Genomic DNA, 21,092 nt, shown 5'->3' with positions numbered 1-21,092 from the left:
AAGGAGTCCTTGGATTATTGAAGGTTCCTGTCTTCTCCTTGAGGCCAGTGAGATCCCTGAGTGGGGTCCTAGGCACTCAGCTCAGTCTCTGGGGACAGAACGGGTGTGGCTGGGCTGGAACTCAGAAGAAGGGCCTGAACTTGTCTGTTTCCCCCTCCGCTCTTCTTCTTTTCCTGCAGCAGGAAGACAGAACAGACTGCCGCTGCGGCCATGGGCAGCAAAACCTTGCCAGCACCGGTGCCCATCCACCCATCCCTGCAGCTCACCAACTACTCCTTCCTTCAGGCAGTGAATGGCCTGCCCACGGTGCCCTCGGACCACCTGCCCAACCTGTACGGTTTCAGTGCACTGCACGCGGTACACCTGCATCAGTGGACGCTGGGCTACCCCGCGATGCACTTGCCGCGGTCCTCTTTCTCCAAAGTGCCCGGAGCCGTGTCCAGCCTGGTGGACGCGCGCTTCCAGCTGCCCGCCTTCCCCTGGTTCCCTCATGTCATCCAGCCCAAGCCTGAGATCACTGCTGGAGGCAGTGGCCCCGCAGCGCTCAAGACCAAGCCGCGCTTTGATTTTGCCAACCTGGCCTTGGCTGCCACGCAAGAAGATCCATCCAAGCTTGGCCGGGGGGAGGGCCCTGGGTCCCCTGCCGGTGGGCTGGGCGCTCTCCTGGATGTGACCAAGCTGTCCCCCGAAAAGAAGCCCACGAGGGGACGCCTGCCTTCCAAAACCAAGAAGGAGTTTGTCTGCAAATTCTGTGGCCGCCACTTCACTAAATCCTATAACCTCCTTATCCACGAGCGGACGCACACGGACGAGAGGCCCTACACGTGCGACATCTGCCACAAAGCCTTCCGGAGGCAAGACCACCTACGAGACCACAGGTGCAGTACTACGGAGGAGGGGTGCAGAGGAAGGGTGCAGAAGAGAGCTTATCAGTCTGCTTCTGATGCCAGGGTTCATTAGGCCGCTCCCCCTGCCCCCAGGTTCCAAGCCTCCTGACTTTCTGGGCTTCCCCCTAAATCAGGAGGGAAACCAACCAAGCTCAGGGCTGGATTTCTGGAGCATGGGTGGATAGAATATGGCAGGAACAGGTCCCGAGCTCCAGACAGGCATGCACGGGTTCCTCCATCTACGATGCTGTGCAAGAGAAGTTTCTGAGATGATGAAGTGTGACATGCGACACATGTGACAGTTAAGCACTTGAAATGGGCAACCAGTGTAACCGAGAAACTAACTTAATTTTAATAACCACATGTGGCAGGTGGCTACCATCTTGGACAGCACAGTGCTAGCCAACTGTCCCACCTCACTCACCTTCCCTGTTGCCTTAGGCCATATAAGGAGGCTGTGCTGGCCCCTGGTTAGGCAGGCAGGGATCCACCTAACTGGACATGGGCACAGCTAAGATAGGAGGTGTTTCCCTCATCTCCCCATACCCTCGCCACACTCAGCATGTGCCCGCTCCACGATAGCTACCGTCCTTCTTTCTTTAGAGGTTCAAGCTCTTCATTTTCGTGGGAAGGGATTTTGGATATCTATTTATAACATTGCATCATTTTGCAAGGCTTAAGTATCGGTTTGCTTTTTGCCTTCAGATATATCCACTCCAAAGAGAAGCCTTTCAAGTGTCAAGAGTGTGGGAAAGGATTCTGCCAGTCCAGGACTCTCGCTGTCCACAAGACGCTACACTCACAGGTGAAGGAGCTCAAAACCTCCAAGATCAAATGCTAAATAGAGCCTCCGAGTCAACAGGACCCTGGGTCACGCTGCCCCCTCCTCCAGAGGGAACAGAAGCCCAAGGCAACTCTGGCGGGTAGCGAGAGGGGCTCCGGGGACCTTCCTCCATCCCAAAGGCGTCCCCCAGGTCCCAGGCGCACGCGGAACTTCACAGCCGCGCCCCGGGCCATGACCCGGGCCGCCCGGGCGGCTCCCCCAGGACGCGGCTAAACTCTTAGCCAAAAGGCGGTACTCGTGTGGCGGAAGGGAAACTGCATTAAAAAGAGAACGAAAGCTTCGCGGAGCCGCAGCGGCGCCTCTCCCAGAAGTATTACTTTTTCTATTGTTATTTTATACGTTTTCTTTATTATTTTTTTTTTTTCTTTGACCATATAAGCTTGTAACTCTGACTGCGGAGAGAGAGGGGAGAGGAAAAGGAGATTTGTGCTCTCGCAGCTTCCCACCCCTCCTCCCGCCCCCATCCCCACCCCCGGGAGCCTGCAAAAGTGTAATCCCAGTATCTGCTTCAGCCTCCGGCCCAGGGAGCGCGGGGCCGAGGAGCGCCCCTCCCAGCTCCTGCCTCGCTGCGGGCGGTGGGCTTCCGGACCCGGACGGTGAGGCGGGGAGCCTCGGGCCCTGCGGCTAAAGGGGGCCCGGTCTCCGGCTTCCCTGCTCCGCTGCCCCTTCGCCTCGAGGAGCTGAAAGCTAGCAGCAGGGCGGTGTATTGCGATTGGCACTTTATGCTGACCATCGGTAACGGACATTTATCACTGGAGTTTTAAAAAATATTAAATAAACGGTTATTTTACAGGCATGGCAGGGTGGGTAATTTCCCTCCCCCAAATTGCTGCGTTTTCTCCCCAAACGCAGCAAACTGGGCGGCTCCTTTTCTTGAGAGGAGCCGGGGTTTCGGTCCCCACGCCGACCTGTCCCAATTCCGCAACCTTCCCCTGACTGGGGTCAGTGGCTTGGGATGCGTGGAGACGCCCTCCTCTCTCCCGATGATGGTCAACCTCGGATAACTTAATTTACTTTGCTCCTCCACTTTGGTCTTGAGGCCTCAGTGTCATCTCCCCACTCCGCATCTCCAAAGGGCTCCAAAGAAGCCGAGTCTGCGGCCAAAACTTCGAACGTTTCTTACAACATCTCCAGGAGCCGAGTCTCCGAATTCAACTAAGGGAAAAGAAAGTTACCCCCGCCCCCCAGCCCCCAAACAAAAGCCTCCTTCCGGGGCCTCCTGCTGCTACCCTGGGGAGGGAAGGAAGCGCCCTCCCCTCACGGTCAACCTCAAACCGGTACCCTTCCCGAGGGCCCAGTAGCTGCTGCAAATAAGTCATCACCGCTGCCTTTCCTAAGTCCCCAAACCTGCGTCCCTCCCTCCGTTAGGATCCCCCCGACACGATTCTCCGGCTGGGGCTTGTCCCCAGTCTGGATCCCGGCTCTGTGCCCGCAAAGATTTCCCTGCAGTTTTAAAGCCTTGTCAGGAATGGCGGGGGCGGGCGCCCTGGGAGGCCCAGAGAGTCGAGGAGGAGAAATCCGAGTCCGCCCTCCACTAGTGGAACGTTCCCTGGGGCGCCTAGTTTTCTCACAATTAGAGGCCGGGCCGCCGGGGGGCTCTCCAGCTTGGGGCGGGGTGGGGCTCCCCCAGCTCCAGCAGCCCGACCGCGCGGCGGGCGCGGGCGGTGGCGCCCCCAGCCCTTCCCCAGTAGGCTCGATCGCAGGCTCTCGGGCTTCCGCGCCTGGTGCTCAACGGCCGCGGGCACAGCTGGGCCGAGCTTCCCGGCAACCGGGACTCCCTCCACCCCCAATCTCAGCCTCAGCCCAGGCCTTTCGGTCTGAGAAAGTGGGCCCGGGGCTGCAAGAGTTAAAATGTTCTCTAGCCTTTCACTGTGCCATCCCTGTCTCCGCTGGGAACGCCCCCCGCCCTCCGCCCTCGGCTGGCTGGATCTCCGCGATTCGAGAACCCAACTTATCGCCGCGGCCTTGGCCGGGACCGCGCGGACCAACCCAGCGGTCGGCATTCGGAGCCACGCTGCCCCCTGCTGGACAGGCCTGGAGGGGCGGCCCAGGAATGGGGGCACTTCGCTCCGTCCTGCTCGAAGCCCTGAGGAACCCTCCACCGCTGGCCCTGGCGGCGTCTGGTCTTGCCCTCAAAATCTTCTTGACGCACGCCCCAGGGGCACATGGAAACGAGGGGGACAGAGCGCTCCCTGTTCTGGACCGGCCTATGAGATATCCGCTAGTAGAGCAAGATCCCAGGACCAAAATTCCTCGGGTCCAAAAGGACTCGCAACAGGAAAGGCTGGAGCCCATATCCCAGAGAACTATGACCTCTGGGCATCTGGAGCGAGGGCTAGTCAGTGGATTTGGGGCTTCGATGGCTGGCTCGGGGTATGGGTGGTGCCTGGCCTCAGCTTGTGTAAGCGCCCAGGGCAGAAGCCTTGTCCCTTCCTTACCAGACCTTTGAAGTGGTTGTTCCAAGGTGAGGACAGTGCATGGGCGTGGGCGCGCACACACGCAATACCCAGAGCTTTGAGGACCTCTGAGGACCTGAGAGAGCCTCACTCAGTCCCTTTAGTCTCTTGAGAGGGGGTGGGGGGAGGTCCATCTTTCTCATGGAAGAGGGAAGGGCAACCCTCTTTAGTGTTCTTGCCTGGAGAATCCCATGGTCAGAGGAGCCTGGTAGGCTACAGTCCATGTGGTCGCTAAGAGTCCGACAGGACTGAGCTACTAACATTCACTCACTCATCTTTCTCAAGGATTGACTACTGCTGCTGCCCTCCTGTCCCTCACATCGCACCACTTCCAACCTCCCCAAGACACATAGAACCTCTGCAGGAACTCAAGGACTTCACAAAGACTTGAAGGTGGGGGGTGGGGGACTGCCAGGGAAGATTTTTGTTTCTGGCCCATCCAGCTTTGGTACCGTGAATCCCTGACCCTGCCCTCCATCCCGAGGCCCTGGCCACGGAGAAACAGTCAGTATGAAGTGTGCATCCTTGGCAAAAAAGAATTCCTAAGCGCAGAGTTTTGGGCGATGAGGTGGGAGGGGGGCAGAGTGCTGCCCAGAGACCGCCAACCTGTTCCTAATGCCTCTATCATCCTGGTGGAACCAGAAGCCACTTCAGTGCAGCTCACCTGCAGTCTGCCTCATGGCAGGGGTTTCACAGATTGATCAGTAACAGCAACTGCAAAGGGAAGGGCAAGCCTGGTCCCGGGGCCACCAGATCCCACACAGGCTACAATTTCCTGACCATACTCTGTAGATCATAGAAAAGCAACCAGACGGTTAGAAATGCTGGGTGGGTTTTATTGCCTGTTCACTCTGCAGGTGGCTAATTTTTTCCTGCCACAGCTCTGGAAGATTCCATCCTGCTCTCTCCCACCCCCACCTCCATTTTCAGACATGAAGTAAGCTTCCTTTGGCCTCACTTGCCTAGCGTGGCTTGGGCCGGTAGAGTTCGGCTGGAACCCTTCCCAAAGCTGCTAGGCCTGCAGGTCCTCCTTAGCTCAGGGGTGCGGAAACTACCCGGCTGGACTTCTCCGCTGGGCGGAGAGTAGGCACAACAGACCCTTGGTGCAGCCTGGAGCTCCCCTAGCGCTGTTCTGGGAAGAGAATCAGCAGCGCCCTGGAGAAGAGAACAGCCCTCAGGGGCTTCTTCGTAGAGGACGGGTTCAGGTTCCACCTCCTCCTTCCGGAATGTAGCTAGGGTGTTTGGGGCGCACGAAGGGCCTTTTACCCGCTGACCTCCTTGTCTCCGGATTCTGGACTAGCATAGGGTCCTCGGGGGATGGAGAAAGGCAGGGGGATGGTGCAGGGCTCCTTGATGGCACCTCATCTCCGAGAACATGGGACCTGTGACATCATCCCCACCCCATCCCCTGGAGCCTCGGCATCCTGAGAACAGGCTCAGAGGCGTCCCACCCCACCTCCCAGAGCACGATGTCGCTGTGACGTCAGGGCATCCTCCCGCTGCCACAGTGATGTCACACAGGCCTCGGGCAGGAGCGCAAGGGCTTCGCGACGCCTGCAGCGGTATCTCATTTACGTCCTTCCATGGCGTCACAGAGGGGCCACGCCTGGAGCAGTGACACTATGCTTCCACACTTCCCGGTCCCGCCCCTCAAATCCTGCCCATAAAGGCGCCAAGAATGGGTTGGTCCCCCACCGACAGACTCTGCAGACTCGAAGGGTGCGCAGCTGCCCTTAGCGAAGGAGGATGCCCGGAAGCCTCTGCCTTTGGGATCCGGGTGGTTTGGCACAGTCGCCGTGCGCCAGGGTTTCAGGGAGCCAACTGTCTCCCCGCCCACCTAGCCGGGTCCCTACCCACCCGCCTCTCCGCCCACTACGCAGGCCCGGCGCGCAGGCGCAGCTGGAACTCAGCGCCCAGAGTCGTGGGGCGCGGGAGCGCCGCGTCCACGCTGTCAGGCGGCTGCTGAGTTACGTGCCCCACTTTCAGGGGTCACAAACTCCGGGTAACAGTGGCCCGGCGGACATATCCAGCCATTGGTACATGGGAGCACTAGAGATGCCGACGAGGAAGAGGGCATTTCTGGTTTAACGCTGGCTGGAGACTTTTGGAGTTCCTTTGGCGTTTCTCGAGTCCACCGCAGCCGAGTTCCGAAGGAAGTCCCGGGATTTCAGACGGCAGCGCTGGTGCGGCCGGGCCCCGCCCTAGATGAGAGAGTCCACTGCGTCCCTAGCCTTTTTGGGCAGGGTCTCTGAGGCAGAGGTCTGGGACTCCCCACCGCGGCGGAACTCTTAGGGGCACAGACCTGGTTACTCACCCTGTGCGTTCAGCCCTGCTTTGGGGGCCACCTCTAGGATCAAACTGGTGGTCGGGCCCAGTTTGCATAGGTTTCAGGTGGAAAATTCACTAGGGACATGAGATTACTATCTCATGGAGATCAAACCTCTTGTCAGTGGCAGAGGATGAATTAGAATCTGTGCTTCCTTTGTGGCCTGAAAATGCACTTCTAGCTTTGCCTGCCGCTCACAAGCTTTGAGCAAGGTCCCTACACTTCTCTGAGCCTCGCGATGGGGGTAATACTCTTTCCACCTACCGCATTATGTTAATGTAGAGGGCAAAGTCGTACATGTTTTCTCAGTCATTTATTCACTGCTTGAACCAAAACCTGGACCCTAGTATTATGCAGAACAACTTGCGCATTTACGAAGCAGCATGTGAAAGTATTATTAGGAATAATATAGGAATAATAACGCTTCGCAGGGTGCTAAAGTAGCCTGCCTCTCAAACTGCCATATTCCTGGGTGAGTCTTTGTCTTCAGTTTATCATAGCCCGGGGATTTCTATGAAATGGGTTGGAAAAAGAGTATCTGATTTGGACTATTGTTTTGTTTTTAAATAAACAACAGAATTTTATTTCTTACAGTTCTGGAAGTTGGAAGCCTGCGATTAGGCTGCCAGCATGTGGCCTGGTGATCTTGAAGCCTTCCGGAAAACTTTGAAAGAAGCTTTTTTTCTTTCTTTTTTTTTTTCCTAACTCCATGGAGACAAATAGATTAATCAGTTTACAGATTATGGTTATCTTTGGTTGAGAGAGGAAGTCAGGAGACAAATGTAAGTGCCCTACTCACCACTCCTTTGAGGCATATGCTTAGGGAAGAAAAAAAATCACCCTGGGGCAGACTGCGGTGTGGGTCAGGGGCCTATGTATGTGACAGGTGTCACTTAATAAGAGTAGGGATATTTCACTCTGCAAACACCTCCCACTATAGTCTTCTTCGGATCTGTGCTTCCTTTGGTTTGTGTTGGAGTGTCCTAGCCTACAGAAAAGCTTGTCACACAGTAGTATTATATGGACACATTTGCAGGAATGTTTCTGTCCCCTAGCCACCCAAGCCCTGGCCATCTGCTGCGATTTTTTTGAACATTGTTTTATTTGAAGTATAGTTGATTTACAATGTTGTGTTAAGTTCAGCTGTATGGCAAAGTGATTCAGTTATATGCATGTATATTATCATTATTATTAAAATCATATCATTTTAATATTCTTTTATTATGGCTTATCATTGGATACTGAATATAATTCCCTGTGCTATACAGTGGGACCTTGTTGTTTATCCATTCTGTTCACCCAACCTCCCACTCCATCCCTCCTCCAACCCCCTCCCCCTTGGCAACCTCAAGTTTGCTCTTTATGTCCCTGAGTCTGTTTCCATTTCCTTTGTGCCATATTTTAGGTTTCACATATACGTGATATCCCGAGGTATTTGTCTTTCTCACTTACTTCACTTAGCATAATAATCTCTAGTTGCATTTACTGCTGCAAATGGTATCATTTCATTCTTTTTGTAATGGTTGGGTAGCATTCGGTTGTATATTTATATATATACTGCATCTTCTTTGTCCATTCGTCTGTGCTTCCATTCTCAGCCATTTTTCCTGACCAGTGCTGGTTCCAGCTCCAGCAATAAGAATATAAAAGGACATAAAAGTGGGATGGTTTGAGATGGATGAAAGATCGGATAAATCAGTTGAGAGTTTTGTTTTTCCTTTCTAGACACTTCGCTGGCTCTTAGTAGCTCAGCCATCTCTGGGGAGGGATAAAGTGTAATTAATTTATTTTTAATGTTTGGTTTGATTGAACTCTTCTGCTAGGGAGATAAGATAAGGAGTTTTGTCATGACAAGTGCAAGGATGGATTGCTTTTTGTCATTCACAGGAGTGGGTACCACTTGGAGCCTATAAGTAGATGGTGGCATGAGATGAGAAACTTTGCAGGAGACGTGAAAGAAAACTAGAGGAGATGGGGCAGGAATGGCTAGATCTTTGCTGCTCCAAGAAGCAGGGACGGACAGTGAGCTTCTGGAGAATATGGGCCTTGTCTTAAATGATGAGACGTGCTTGGGAGATTGGTTCACTTCTTACTGACTTGGGTCGGGAACTGAGTGTCTTTGTGCAGAGTTCAGAGTGTCTGCAGTATCTCACAGCATATGTAGCTCCTCCTGTAGGTCTGCAGTAAGCCAAGAACCAGTGCAGATGTGGTGCCCTGGCTGTCAGGATCAGTCTCCATGGTCTTGTCATGGCAGAGATCAACTGGTATTGAAATTCTTGACCAGATACTCTAAGGCAGATCTGATGGCTTACAGGGTTCCTGTCAAAAGAAGGAAGAGGAGGGAGGAAGGGAGGGAGAAAAAAAGGGGGGAGGGAAGAAAGCAGGAAGGAAGGAAGATAGAAGAAAGCAAAAGCCTTCCTAGAATTAAAAAAAAAAAACAAAAAAAAAACAGTTCTTGCCAACTGTTATAGCGATCTATGCATCATAAAATCCATTTTTTTAATGATAAGGTTCATATCTTCTGTTTTCTTTTTTTAATTTTTCAATTTCCTTGTTGATTACTTCCTAACTTTGATACTTAATGTGTTACAAATTCCTACCATAATGGTAGAATTGTTGTTTTCTCATTATATTTTTAATATATATATATATATAACACCTACCATGATGGTAGAATTGTTTTCTTATTGTAGTTTTAATATATATATTTTTTCCCCTAAAAATAAATATACCCCAAATATTTTCAACATATATAAATGACTCGAAATTCATTTTACTCAGCACCACCACATTTCTCACTACTCCTAGGCCTCAGCTGTTCACATAAAGGGCATTAACTCCTTTAAATTTTGGGTTCAGTTCAGTTCAGTTGCTCAGTAATGTCCGACTCTGCGACACCGTGGACTGCAGTATGCCAGGCCTCCCTGTCCATCACCAACTCCCAGAGTTTACTTAAACTCATGTCCATTGAGTCAGTGGTGCCCTCCAACCGTCTCATCCTCAGTTGTCCCATTCTCCTACTGCCTTCAATCTTTCACAGCATCAGGGTCTTTTCCAAGAGTCAGTTCTTCCCATCAGGTGGCCAAAGTATTGGAGTTTCAGCTTCAGCATCAATCCTTCCAATGAATGTTCAGGACTGATCTCCTTTAGGATGGACTGGTTGGATCTCCTTGCTGTCCAAGGGACTCTCGAGAGTCTTCTCCAACACCACAGTTCAAAGCATCAGTTCTTTGGTGCTCAGCTTTCTTTGTAGTCCAACTCTCACATCCATACATGACTACTGGAAAAACCATAGCTTTGTAATTTCTGGGAAAACTGGATTATTCATAAGCCCAGCCTGGCTTTGTTCAGGTTTGTCTCTCCTTGACAATCAGTAATACTCTTTGGAGACTTCTCAGTGTGGTGGTGTGGACAATGGCAGTGCCTGGGACTTTACCATTATGGGAAGTGTGAGGCGTTATGAGGATTCCTTCAGTCAGAAACCAGGCAAGCTTTGGCCCAAGGCAAATGATGTTTTAATTATTGTAAGTATGGGTTTAACTGGGTCTGGAAGGATTAGAAGCGCTGGGAAGGGCATTGGGTTTCAATATGTTCCCTCAGCTGTCCACCTCCCAATATTTTAATTTAAACAGTACCAGGCATAAAGAAAAATTGAAATAAGTTTATAATGAACGCCCAATTACCCACCACCTAAATTTCACAATTAACATTTAAACATATTTGCTTTTTCACATATCTATCCATCAATCCATCCCTCTAACTTTTAAAAATTGAAAATCTACACAAACACTAAATAAGTGAAAAAATGGTACAAGGAACACCCTCATATCTTCCTCAAAGAGTCAACAATTGACTCTATGTTTTATTGTATTTGTTTCTCTCTCACTATCTTTCTCCCTGAACCACTTAAAAGTTAACTCCAATATATGTCAAGCCTAAATACTTCAATGCACATCTTTTAGGAACAAAGACTTGACTTTATATAATCACAACATTACTATCACACTGAAGAAAACTAACAAAAATTTTATCTAATACCGTCAAATACACTGTCTATATTAAAATTTCCCTAAACTCCCTAACCTTTTGGATTTTAAAAAATTATTATCCAATCAAAGTAGATTGTCATTGCATATGTCTTTAGCATCTTTTTATCTAGAACCATTGCCCATTGAAAAAACTTTATTTTGAAATAATTATAGGTATACAGATTGTTTCAGAGATAGTACAGAGAGGTTTCATGTATCCTTCACCCATTTTCTCTCAATGGTTACATCTTACATGTTGATAATACAGTATTGTAATCAGAAAAATCAGTATTGGTCTACAATGTGTTTATATTCTTATGCTAGTTTTTCACAAACATAGCAGTAGTACTGGGAAGATTCCTGTAACCACCAGCACAGTCACAGTATAGATTTATATCATCACCACAGAGATTTACTGGTGTCATCATTTACCAGTTTGAGTGAATATAAAAACATTATCCCCTGTTCCGGACGGAATGTGTCCTGCCAAAATCCCTGAGCTGAAATCCTAACCCCTAAAGTGATGGTCTTAAGAAATGGGGCCTTTCGGAGGTCGTTGGGTCATGAGGATGGAGCCCTCACAAATGGTATCGGTGCCCTTTGAAGAAGAGTCGTCGAAGAGTTAGCTTCCTTCCTCTCTGCTCTCTACCGTGTGAAGACTCAGTGAGAAGACAAGATGGCTGTCTACAAACCAGGAAGAGGACCATCACCAGACACTGCATCCAGACTCCAGAACCGCGAGAAGTAAACATCTGTTTAAGCCAGCCCGTCTACGATATTCTGTTACAGCAGCCTTGAATGAAGGTCCCGCCTTTTAAGCTCCTTGTTTACGTCACAGCAGTCTTAAATGTTTCTTCTACACACATGGAGATGCAGCCCAGACAATGCTATACTTTTTGCTTCAACCATCAGGCATAATTTAGACAACTTGAGAAGAGGGGGAGTGTCTACTGTGTGTAAACACATTTTTGCTTTCACCATTGTTCTTTCTTCCTGATGTTCCAAGATTCCTTTTAAAAAATCATTTCCATTCTATTTTAGGGTAGACCTGATGGTAGAAAATCCTCTTACTATTCCTGTATCTGAGAATTTATTTCTCTTTCATTCATGAAAAATAATTTCACAAGGTACAGAATTCTGGGTTGACGGCTCTTTCTTTGCAGCACTTGAAAAATGTTGTGCTACAACCTTCTGGCTTCCATGGTTCTTATGAAAGATCTGCTGTCATTTGAATGGTTTTTGCTCTTTTTGTAAGGTGTCATTTCTCTTGCTGCTTTTGACATATTTTGTCTTTAAATCTTCAATTGTTTGAAGTTTGATTATGATGTTTCCTGGTATGGATTTCTTTGGGTTTGTTCATTCAGAGTTTTGCTCAAATTTTTAAATCCATGTATGTCTTTTTCCATATTTGAAAAAATTTCAGCTTGTCTTTCTTTTCCATATTTGAAAACTGTTCAGCCGTAATTTCTCCAAGTGCTTTTTTCAGTGCTGATCTCTTTCTCTGTTTCTTAGATTCCAGTGACACAAACAGCTTTTTGTGGCTCTGTTTACTTTTTCAGCCTGTTTTCTCGCTGCGTTTCAGCTTGGGTAATTCCGACTGTCTCTCCCACTTCACTGATTTTTTCCTGTTGTCCCCTCCATTCAGCTGTTGAAGTTTTTAAAATTTTCAGTGATTGTATTTTTAAAAATTCTGAAATTTCCAAATGGGTTTTCTTCATATATTTTGTTTCTTTGCTGAGACTTCCAGCTGCTTCAGGAGTTCATAGTTGAGTGCTGAAGTATTTTTATGACGGCTGCTTTAAAATTCCTGCCTCATTCCAACATCTGTGTCATCTTGATGTTGATGTCTGTTGATTATCTTTTCTCTTTCAAGTGAAGGTTTTTCCTGGTTCTTGGTCTGACACGTAATTTCCGATTTTACCCTTGAAATTGTTGATATTGTTATGAGGCTGTAGATCTTATTTAAACCTGTCTTTAGCAAGTCTCCTTGGTCTTGGTGTGCTGCTGGGGGAAGGAGGAGGAACAGCTTTGCTGCCACCACATGGGGGTGAAGGTCCAGGCTCCCCATTAGGTTGCCCTTGGCACCCTGGAAAGACAGGGGTGCCTCCTCACTACTTCGTGCTCTCTCTGTGCGTGCACGCTCAGTTCAGTTCAGCTGCTCAGTCGTGTCCGACTCTTTGCGACCCCATGAATTGCAGCACGCCAGGCCTCCCTGTCCATCACACTCAGTCATGTCCAACTCTTGGTGACGCCATGGACTGTAGCCCACCAGGCTTCTCTGTTCATGGAAGTTTTCAGGCAGGAACACTGCAGTGTGTTGCCATTTTCTCCTCCAAGGGATCTTCCTTGGAGATGCCTTGCATCTCCATGTCTCTTGCATCTCCTGCATTGTGGATGGATTCTTTATCCTTAACGTCACCTGGGAAACCCATACTACTTGGTGGAGGTGGGATTTTAGGCTCCCGGCTAGGCCTCTACTGAAACCTCCTAGGCAGGGGGAGAGAGGTACAAGTCCCTTTTCCTTGCTTCTGCTGGGGGTCGATGGAAGTCCTGGTTACCTCTGGGTGATGCTGTAAGTTTGGCTTCCCTCTCAGTCTTCTCTGTTACCTCTGGGTAGGCCAAGGAAGAACATCTTTTTACAGCAAGACAAAGACAGAAATCCAGGCTCCCCACTCAGTCTTTGTTGCCTGCTAATTGGTGGCTTTTTGGATATCTTTTTGAGTAAGTGAACCAGTACTGGCCTTACAGTATACACTATATGACATATACACAGTTCGGTTCAGTCGCTCAGTTGTGTCCAACTCTTTGCCCCATGAATCGCAGCATGCCAGGCCTCTCTGTCCATCACCATCTCCCAGAGTTCACTCAGACTCATGTCCATCGAGTCAGTGATGCCATCGAGCCTTCTCATCCTCTGTCGTCCCCTTTTCCTCCTGCTGCCAAACTCTCCCAGCATCAGAGTCTTTTCTAATGAGTCAACTCTTTGCATCAGGTGGTCAAAGTATTGGAGTTCCAGCTTTAGCATTATTCCTTCCAAAGAATTTCCAGGGCTGATCTCCTTCAGAATGGACTGTTTGGATCTCCTTGCAGTCCAAGGAACCTCAAGAGTCTTCTCCAGCACCACAGTTCAAAAACATCAATTCTTTGGCGCTCAGCTTTCTTCACAGTCCGACTCTCACATACATACATGGAAACTGGAAAAACCATAGCCTTGACTAGATGGACCTTTGTTGGCAAAGTAATGTCTATGCTTTTCAATATGCTATCTAGGTTGGTCATAACTTTTCTTCCAAGGAGTAAGCGTCTTTAATTTCATGGCTGCAGTCACCATCTGCAGTGATTTTGGAGCCCAGAAAAATAAAGTCTGACACTGTTTCCACTGTTTCCCCATCTATTTGCCATGAAGTGATGGGACCAGATGCCATGATCTTCGTTTTCTGAATGTGGAGCTTTAAGCCAACTTTTTCACTCTCCTCTTTCACTTTCATCAAAAGGCTTTTTATTTCCTCTTCACTTTCTGCCATAAGGGTGGTGTCATCTGCCTATCTGAGGTGATTGATATTTCTCCTGGCAATCTTGATTCCAGCTTGTGTTTCTTCCAGCCCAGTGTTTCTCATGATGTACTCTTCATATAAGTTAAATAAGCAGGGTGACAGTATACAGCCTTGATGTACTCCTTTTCCTATTTGGAACCAGTCTGTTGTTCCATGTCCAGTTCTAACTGTTGCTTCCTGACCTGCATATAGGTTTCTCAATAGGCAGGTCAGGTGGTCTGGTATTCCCATCTCTTTCAGAATTTTCCACAGTTTATTGTGATACACACAGTCAAAGGCTTTGGCATAGTCAATAAAGCAGAAATAGATGTTTTTCTGGAACTCTTTTGCTTTTTCCATGATCTAGCGGATGCTGGCAATTTGATCTCTGGTTCCTCTGCCTTTTTTAAAACCAGCTTGAACATCTGGATGTTCACGGTTTACGTATTGCCGAAGCCTGGCTTGGAGAATTTTGAGCATTACTTTACTAGCGTGTGAAATGAGTGCAATTATGTAGTAGTTTGAGCATTCTTTGGCATTGCCTTTCTTTGAGATTAGAATGAAAACTGACCTTTTCCAGTCCTGTGGCCACTGCTGAGTTTTCCAAATTTGCTGGCATATTGAGTGCAACACTTTGACAGCATCATCTTTCAGGATTTGAAATAGTTCAACTGGAATTCCATCACCTCCACCACCTTTGTTCCTAGTGATGCTTTCTAAGGCCCACTTGACTTCACATTCCAGGATGTCTGGCTCTAGGTGAGTGATCACACCATTGTGATTATCTTGGTCTTGAAGATCTTTTTTGTACAGTTCTTCTGTGTATTCTTGCCACTTCTTCTTAATATCTTCTGCTTCTGTTAGGTCCATACCATTTCTGTCCTTTATTGAGCCCATCTTTGCATGGAATGTTCCCTTGCTATGTCTAATTTTCTTGAAGAGATCTCTAGTCTTTCCCATTCTGTTGTTTTCCTCTATTTCTTTGCATGATCACTGAAGAAGGCTTTCTTATCTCTCCTAGCTATTCTTTGGAACTCTGCATTCAAATGGGTATATCTTTCCTTTTTTCCTTTGCTTTTCACTTCTCTTCTTTTCACAGCTATTTGTAAGGCCTCCCCAGACAGCCATTTTGCTTTTTTGCATTTCTTTTCCATGGGGATGGTCTTGATCCCTGTCTCTTGTACAATGTCACAAACCTCATTCCATAGTTCATCAGGCACTCTGTCTATCAGATCTAGTCCCTTAAATCTATTTCTGACTTCCACTGTATAATCATAAGGGATTTGATTTAGGTCATACCTGAATGGTCTAGTGGTTTTCCCTACTTTCTTCAATTTAAGTCTGAATTTGGCAATAAGGAGTTCATGATCTGAGCCACAGTCAGTTCCTGGTCTTGTTTTTGCTGACTGTATAGAGCTTCTCCATATTTGGCTGCAAAGAATATAATTAATCTAATTTTGGTGTTGACCATCTGGTGATGTCCATGTGTAGAGCCTTCTCTTGTGTTGTTGGAAGAGGATGTTTGCTATGACCAGTGCATTTTCTTGGCAAAACTCTATTAGTCTTTGCCCTGCTTCATTCCGTATTCCAAGGCCAAATTTGCCTGTTACACATATACACTATTTGACAGGTTCTTCTCCAATTTCCACTTTCTGGGATTGCCTCTTCAGTTATTGTTCTAAGATGGTCCTGGGTTAACACTCTGATATATTGTGGTGTTTTAAATTTCCTAATGCAAAATTATCACTCTGTGTTTTGACATAAAATGCTTTTTATTTTATTATAAAGTTATAAAACTGTTATCTACTCTCAAAAGTTGGTAAGTAGGGCACCTGTGGATGAAAAAGAACAATTGGTATTTTAAGATTAGTTGTAACCTCTTGAGTTTTGACCAATAAGTGTCTTATTATATTGTTTTATGAAAAGAAAAAAAATCTGATGTTTATAGTGGCTGGGAGCATGGATTTCTTTTTTCCCCTACTCACTTGTCTGGTATTCAGATTATAATTTTAACATAAATTTGTTCATAGAATTTTAAGCCTCATTAAATTTTTGGCAATGGAATTTCAGAAATATATCCAATTTTTTCTAAAGTATTAGGTTAGTTTCCTTCACTGTCAAAGTATTTCCTAAAGGGATGGGATTTTTTTTTTTCCTCTTCCAAAATTGTGCCTGATAGATTTCTTATTGTTGCCTTGGTCAGGGAGATAAATATTTATTAAAGTGAAAACTTCTCTTCAGTTAATATTATTTATTGATTAAGGTCTATGATTTGCTCCAGAGAGTAGGGTCGGTGTGGACGTTATACTAAATTAGATCAATAGTCCATGCTTTTCCAAGATATATGTCATTACAACCTAACTTTTATTTCAGTAAAGTCTGAGCTGATTTAAGGAGATAACTGGGATTAAAAAAAATACTAGGAAGCTGGACCTTTGTCTCAGCATAAGTTTATTGCTGAACTTTGCTGCATTGTGCGTGCATGCCTGCCTGCTAAGTCACAGTTGTATACAGCTCTTTACAATCCCATGGACTGTAGCCTGCCAGGGTCCTGTATCCATGGGATTCTCTAGGCAAGAATGCTGGAGTGAGTTTCCACGCCCTCCTCCAGGCGATCTCCCCTGCCCAGGGATCGAATTCCAGTCTCTTATGTCTCTTGCACCGGCAGGAGTGTTCTTTATCACTACTGCCACCTGGGAAGCACCTTAGTCAAATTTTATAGCATCCTACAGCCTCAGTTTCCTTACCTGTCAATGAGAATAAAAATACTTATCACTTTTAACTTCTACAGTTTTTGTCAGAGAAGAGTTTAAATTTGTGCCATAGATGTAGATAACATTTCTAAAGATTATCCACCTTTTTTTTTTTTTCCTAAAAAAGGATCTGCAAACATACCCAGTTGTTCAGCTGCTTCTGGTCTCAAAAATGTCTTATAGGGACTTCCCTGGTGGTGCAGTGAATAAGCCTGTGCACCACGACTGCTGATCCCACAGTCGAGAGCCCATGAGCCACAACTGCTGAGTCCGTGGGCTGCAGCCACTGAAGCCTGTGTGCCTAGAGCCTGTGACCTGCAACGAGAGAAGCCACTGCAATGAGAAGGCCGCACACTGCTGCTAGAGAGTAGTCCCCGCTCTCCACAGCTAAGAAAGTCAGTGCATGGCAATGAAAGAGCAGTGCAACTCCCAAATTAAAGTCTGATAGCAAAAGGAATTAGAAAACTGCTAGCATAGCTTAAAAGTTGTTCAGACTTCATCTACAGGGTTGACTGTATTCGTTTTTGCCAAGAGTGAGAAACAACATTACTTCTCTCTCCTGGATACTCTGGTTCTTCAGTTGTCAGGCATCTAGTTATGCCACCCAGGCGGATTAAGGCAGAAGCCTTGCACGTGGTTTATAGAACTGTGTGGCAGACATACAAGGGTTGAAAGAGTTGTAATTAGAAAATCACTGTCACCTTTAGGAAATATGCTGAAAAATGTGGATGTTCTGACTTGTCCCAGAAGCAGAATAAAAGGAAACCAAGTGATCTCCAAGTAAAAGCACAAAATTAAAAAAAAAAAAAAAAGCACAAAGGTTTGAATCAAAAATATTTATATCCAGAGAAATATTTAAGGGAAACTCATTTCCAGTTTCAGAGGAAAAGGGGTCAGTGGTAGTTGGGCCATACCAACAGTTGCTGCTGCTGCTACTGCTAAGTCACTTCAGTCATGTCCAACTCTGTACGACCCCATAGATGGCAGCCCACCAGGTTCCGCCGTCCCTGGGATTCTCCAGGCAAGAACACTGGAGTGGGTTGCCATTTCCTTCCACAATGCATGAAAGTGGAAGGTGAAAGTGAAGTCGGTCAGTCGTGTCTGACTCTTCGTGACCCCATGGACTGTAGCCTACCACGCTCCTCCGTTCATGGGATTTTCCAGGCAAGAGTACTGGAGTGGGGTGCCATTGATGCTGTGTTAAAATAGGAATTTCTGCATCAGGCCATCTGTAGGGGCAAGAAACCCTGTCACCACCCTCATGGTGGGCAGGATTTCTGCCTCCATCTCTGGACTGGTTCTAGAACGTGACAAGGAACTCATGAAACATCCTGAAGATTTTATCTTCTGCACGTGTGCGCGTGCTTAGTCGCTCAATCCTGTCTGACTCTTTCAGACCCCATAGACTGTAGCCCACCAGGCTCCTCTGTTCATGGGATTTCCCAGGCAAGAATACTGGAGTGAGTTGCCATTTCCTTCACCCGGGGAATCTTCCCGACCCAGGGACCAAACCCATATCTCTTGTGTCTACTGCCTTGGCAGGCACATCTTTACCACTGGGAAGCCCTTTCTTGTATTCAGATAAATATTTCAGAGTCTGAAATTAGGGACTGAGCCAAAGCTAGGCATTACATGGACTTTAGTTGTGGCTGTTAGGTCATTTCACGGTTGGCTGCAAAGCACATTTTTGACTGGCAGATGCAAAGCAATGTTTAGAGTTTTCTTTATGTATCTAATATTGGTTTTGCTTCCTTGTCATGTAGATCACTATGAGGAGTACAATAGATATGGACCAGGAGGGCATGGGGAGGGAGGGTCAGTGTAGCTCCTGAGGAAGCCAGGTGAAAACCTCCTGCCCTTCCAGCTTGTTAGTTTCACTCTTTTCCCCAGTGGGGTGATCGTCCTCAGCCAGCTTGCCAAACAGCAGGTTCTTTGAGATGTCCAGAAAATCCCCATGTAAATGCACAGCCAGGAAGTTGGGTGCACAGCTGACTTTGTGTTTCACATGGCTCTTGGGGTATGTTTCCCTCGGCCCAGAAGGCATGCCTCTAGGGTGTGCAAAGAAACTGTCTTGAAAATATTCCTCTTGGCAGGGTGATTTCAGGGACACCTGTGAGAGCTTCTCTGCCTTTGAAAACAAACAGACCCTCACCTGCTTCCCTTCCCTTCTCCCCAGGGGCCTAGAGTCCTTCCCCTTCTCATGAAAACGCTTCATTCCTTACTGAGAGCTGCTGTTTAGAATGCAGACCTAGAGGGAGGAGCTACCATCACTTGCAGGCAGATTCTTTACCATCTGAGCCACCAGGGGAGCCAAGAATACTGGAGTGGGTTGCCATGCCCTCCTCCAGGGAGTCTTCCCAACCCAGGGATGGAACCTAGGTCTCCCACATTGCAGGTGGATTCTTTACCATCTGATCCACCAGGAAAGCCCTCATTCCTTAGTGAGAGCTGATGTTTAGAATGCAGACTCATAAGGAGGAGCTACCATCACTTGAGACCTTACCATATAGAAAACACTGTCCTGGGAAACGGACATCCAGAGATGTTGTTCTTATTTTTTTTAGATGAAGAAGTAGGCTCAGAAGTATACATTTGCATGAGGTGACAATGTATGTCATAGAATCAGCCTTCAAACCCAGATTCTTCAGACTCCGAAGTCCCTGCACCCTTAGGGCTCCCTCCTGGTTCCCTGGGACTGAGATTCACTGAAGTCTCCTCCAAGATGCCCATCCCTCTTGCCTCAAAGGACAGAATTCTGGGTTTTAACCCCTCCTGGAGAGGGAGAGAGCAGCTAAGATTTGTGGGCTCAGAAAGCTTTGGGCCTCTCAAGGTGTGCTGAGTGCAGGCCCAGGAAAGAGGAAGGCTGGAGTCTTAGCCTTGACCTCCAGGCACAAGGCAGAGACCCTCTTTCTGTTTCACGGATGACCTGCCAAGGGGTCTTATTCAGGCTGGAGCCCCTTTTGGGGAAGGGGGAGCAGGTGTGCGTGGCTGACCCCTGATTGCACCAGGGTTCTCCTGCCTCTCTTTCATCAGAAGGAGGGTGAAGGTTGCTTCAGAGGGCAGTGTGGGTGTAAGAAGTTCCTGTGCATTTCTGTCCATTTCACTAGGTTCCTGTGCATTCCTGTCTGCTTTACTAGCTAGAGTATAAGCCAGGAGCCTGAGTAATGGTGGAGCACCTAAGCTGGACTTGTCAAGGGCTGATGGTATAGTGGAGTGTGGAGGCCCCAAAGTGGTCTCTGGTGCTACCATGATGGGACATGACTACAACATTTCACAGCCCTTCAGAGGTTCACCTTGTAGTTGAGGCACCAGTGATCAGTGTGGCTGAAGTACAGCTGAAGACGGCAGGCAGAGGAACTTAGGGCACCCAGGCTGGACTCCGTACCTTTGCTCTTTGGTCTGGGGGTCTATCCCACGTGCAGCCACAGACACCTCAGTCCTAACACTTCTAACACTGCATTATGAATGTCTGTTTACTTACTGATGGCAGCTTCCTTGAGGTCACAGGCCAGTTGTTCTGGTCTCAGCATCTCCCGTGTTTTCTGTGGCACCAGAGCCCAAGAAGAGGTTCCTAGCTAAGCTGGAAGCAGACAACAGCTTTGGCCCAAATACAGACTGAGGAAAACTTCATGGGAACTGGGGAAAAGAAGATAAGTGGTTAACTGTGTTTCTGGGAAAAGTTTTCTGCTCATTTGGGCTGTGAATGAGAACCTTGAGTGTCAGCTGGAGTGGAAGACACTGTCCACGGCTGCCGGACCCTGGCTCTAGCCAGAGGGATGGGGCTGGCTAGAGGGACTTTCCAGAAAAGCGAACAGCAGCCTTGCTTGGGGACAGATCCTAGAGTGCTTTTTCAGATAAGCACAATCTGCTAGCATGAAGACTGTCCCTAGTATTTCCATTCTATTTAAAAAAGAAACCCCTGAAAATTCAGAAGGCAAATAAAGCAGTCCTGCTAAATTAATGAAGATGAAGCCATACAAGTAGCTTTTATAGAGTATCAACCACTCACCAAGAACCTGGCAGCCAGAGGGAAGGAGGGACAGGGCTGTGCTATGCCTACCCCACGAGGCCAGGACTTTTTCTAGTTTCCTAAAGCACCTAGGATCTCCGAAGGGGAAGGGAGCTGTGCTATGAGGGAACCTTCCAGAAACCTCAGCCCTGCGAAGTTTCCCTTCCACTTGCCTTGTTTGTTTTCTCCAGGGTGAGGCGGGAGGAGTGACACGGCCGTCAGAAAACACTCATCCCCCCGGGGTTGGTAAGCGTCT

The 21,092-nt window shown here is 47.8% G+C and overlaps 1 protein-coding gene across 1 annotated transcript; it reads left to right on the top strand.

The window, feature by feature from the left end:
- The first annotated feature begins 210 nt into the window (after window positions 1–210).
- Window positions 211–1,728, top strand: OSR1 (odd-skipped related transcription factor 1). The gene is made up of 2 exons (XM_068983187.1): window positions 211–878; window positions 1,593–1,728. The coding sequence occupies exons 1-2, from the start codon at window positions 211–213 to the stop codon at window positions 1,726–1,728; spliced, it is 804 nt and encodes a 267-aa protein (XP_068839288.1).
- The last annotated feature ends 19,364 nt before the right edge of the window (window positions 1,729–21,092 follow it).

Source organism: Capricornis sumatraensis, chromosome 1 (assembly GCF_032405125.1).
Source record: "Capricornis sumatraensis isolate serow.1 chromosome 1, serow.2, whole genome shotgun sequence".
Lineage (NCBI taxonomy): Eukaryota > Metazoa > Chordata > Mammalia > Artiodactyla > Bovidae > Capricornis > Capricornis sumatraensis.
This window is presented reverse-complemented; position numbering and strand designations above follow the sequence as displayed.

Coding starts and splice junctions, on each gene's coding strand:
- OSR1 (XM_068983187.1), top strand. CDS start 211: ATGGGCAGCAAAACCTTGCCAGCACCGGTGCCCATCCACCCATCCCTG. Junction 879..1,592: donor GACCACCTACGAGACCACAG/GTGCAGTACTAC, acceptor TTTTGCCTTCAG/ATATATCCACTCCAAAGAGA.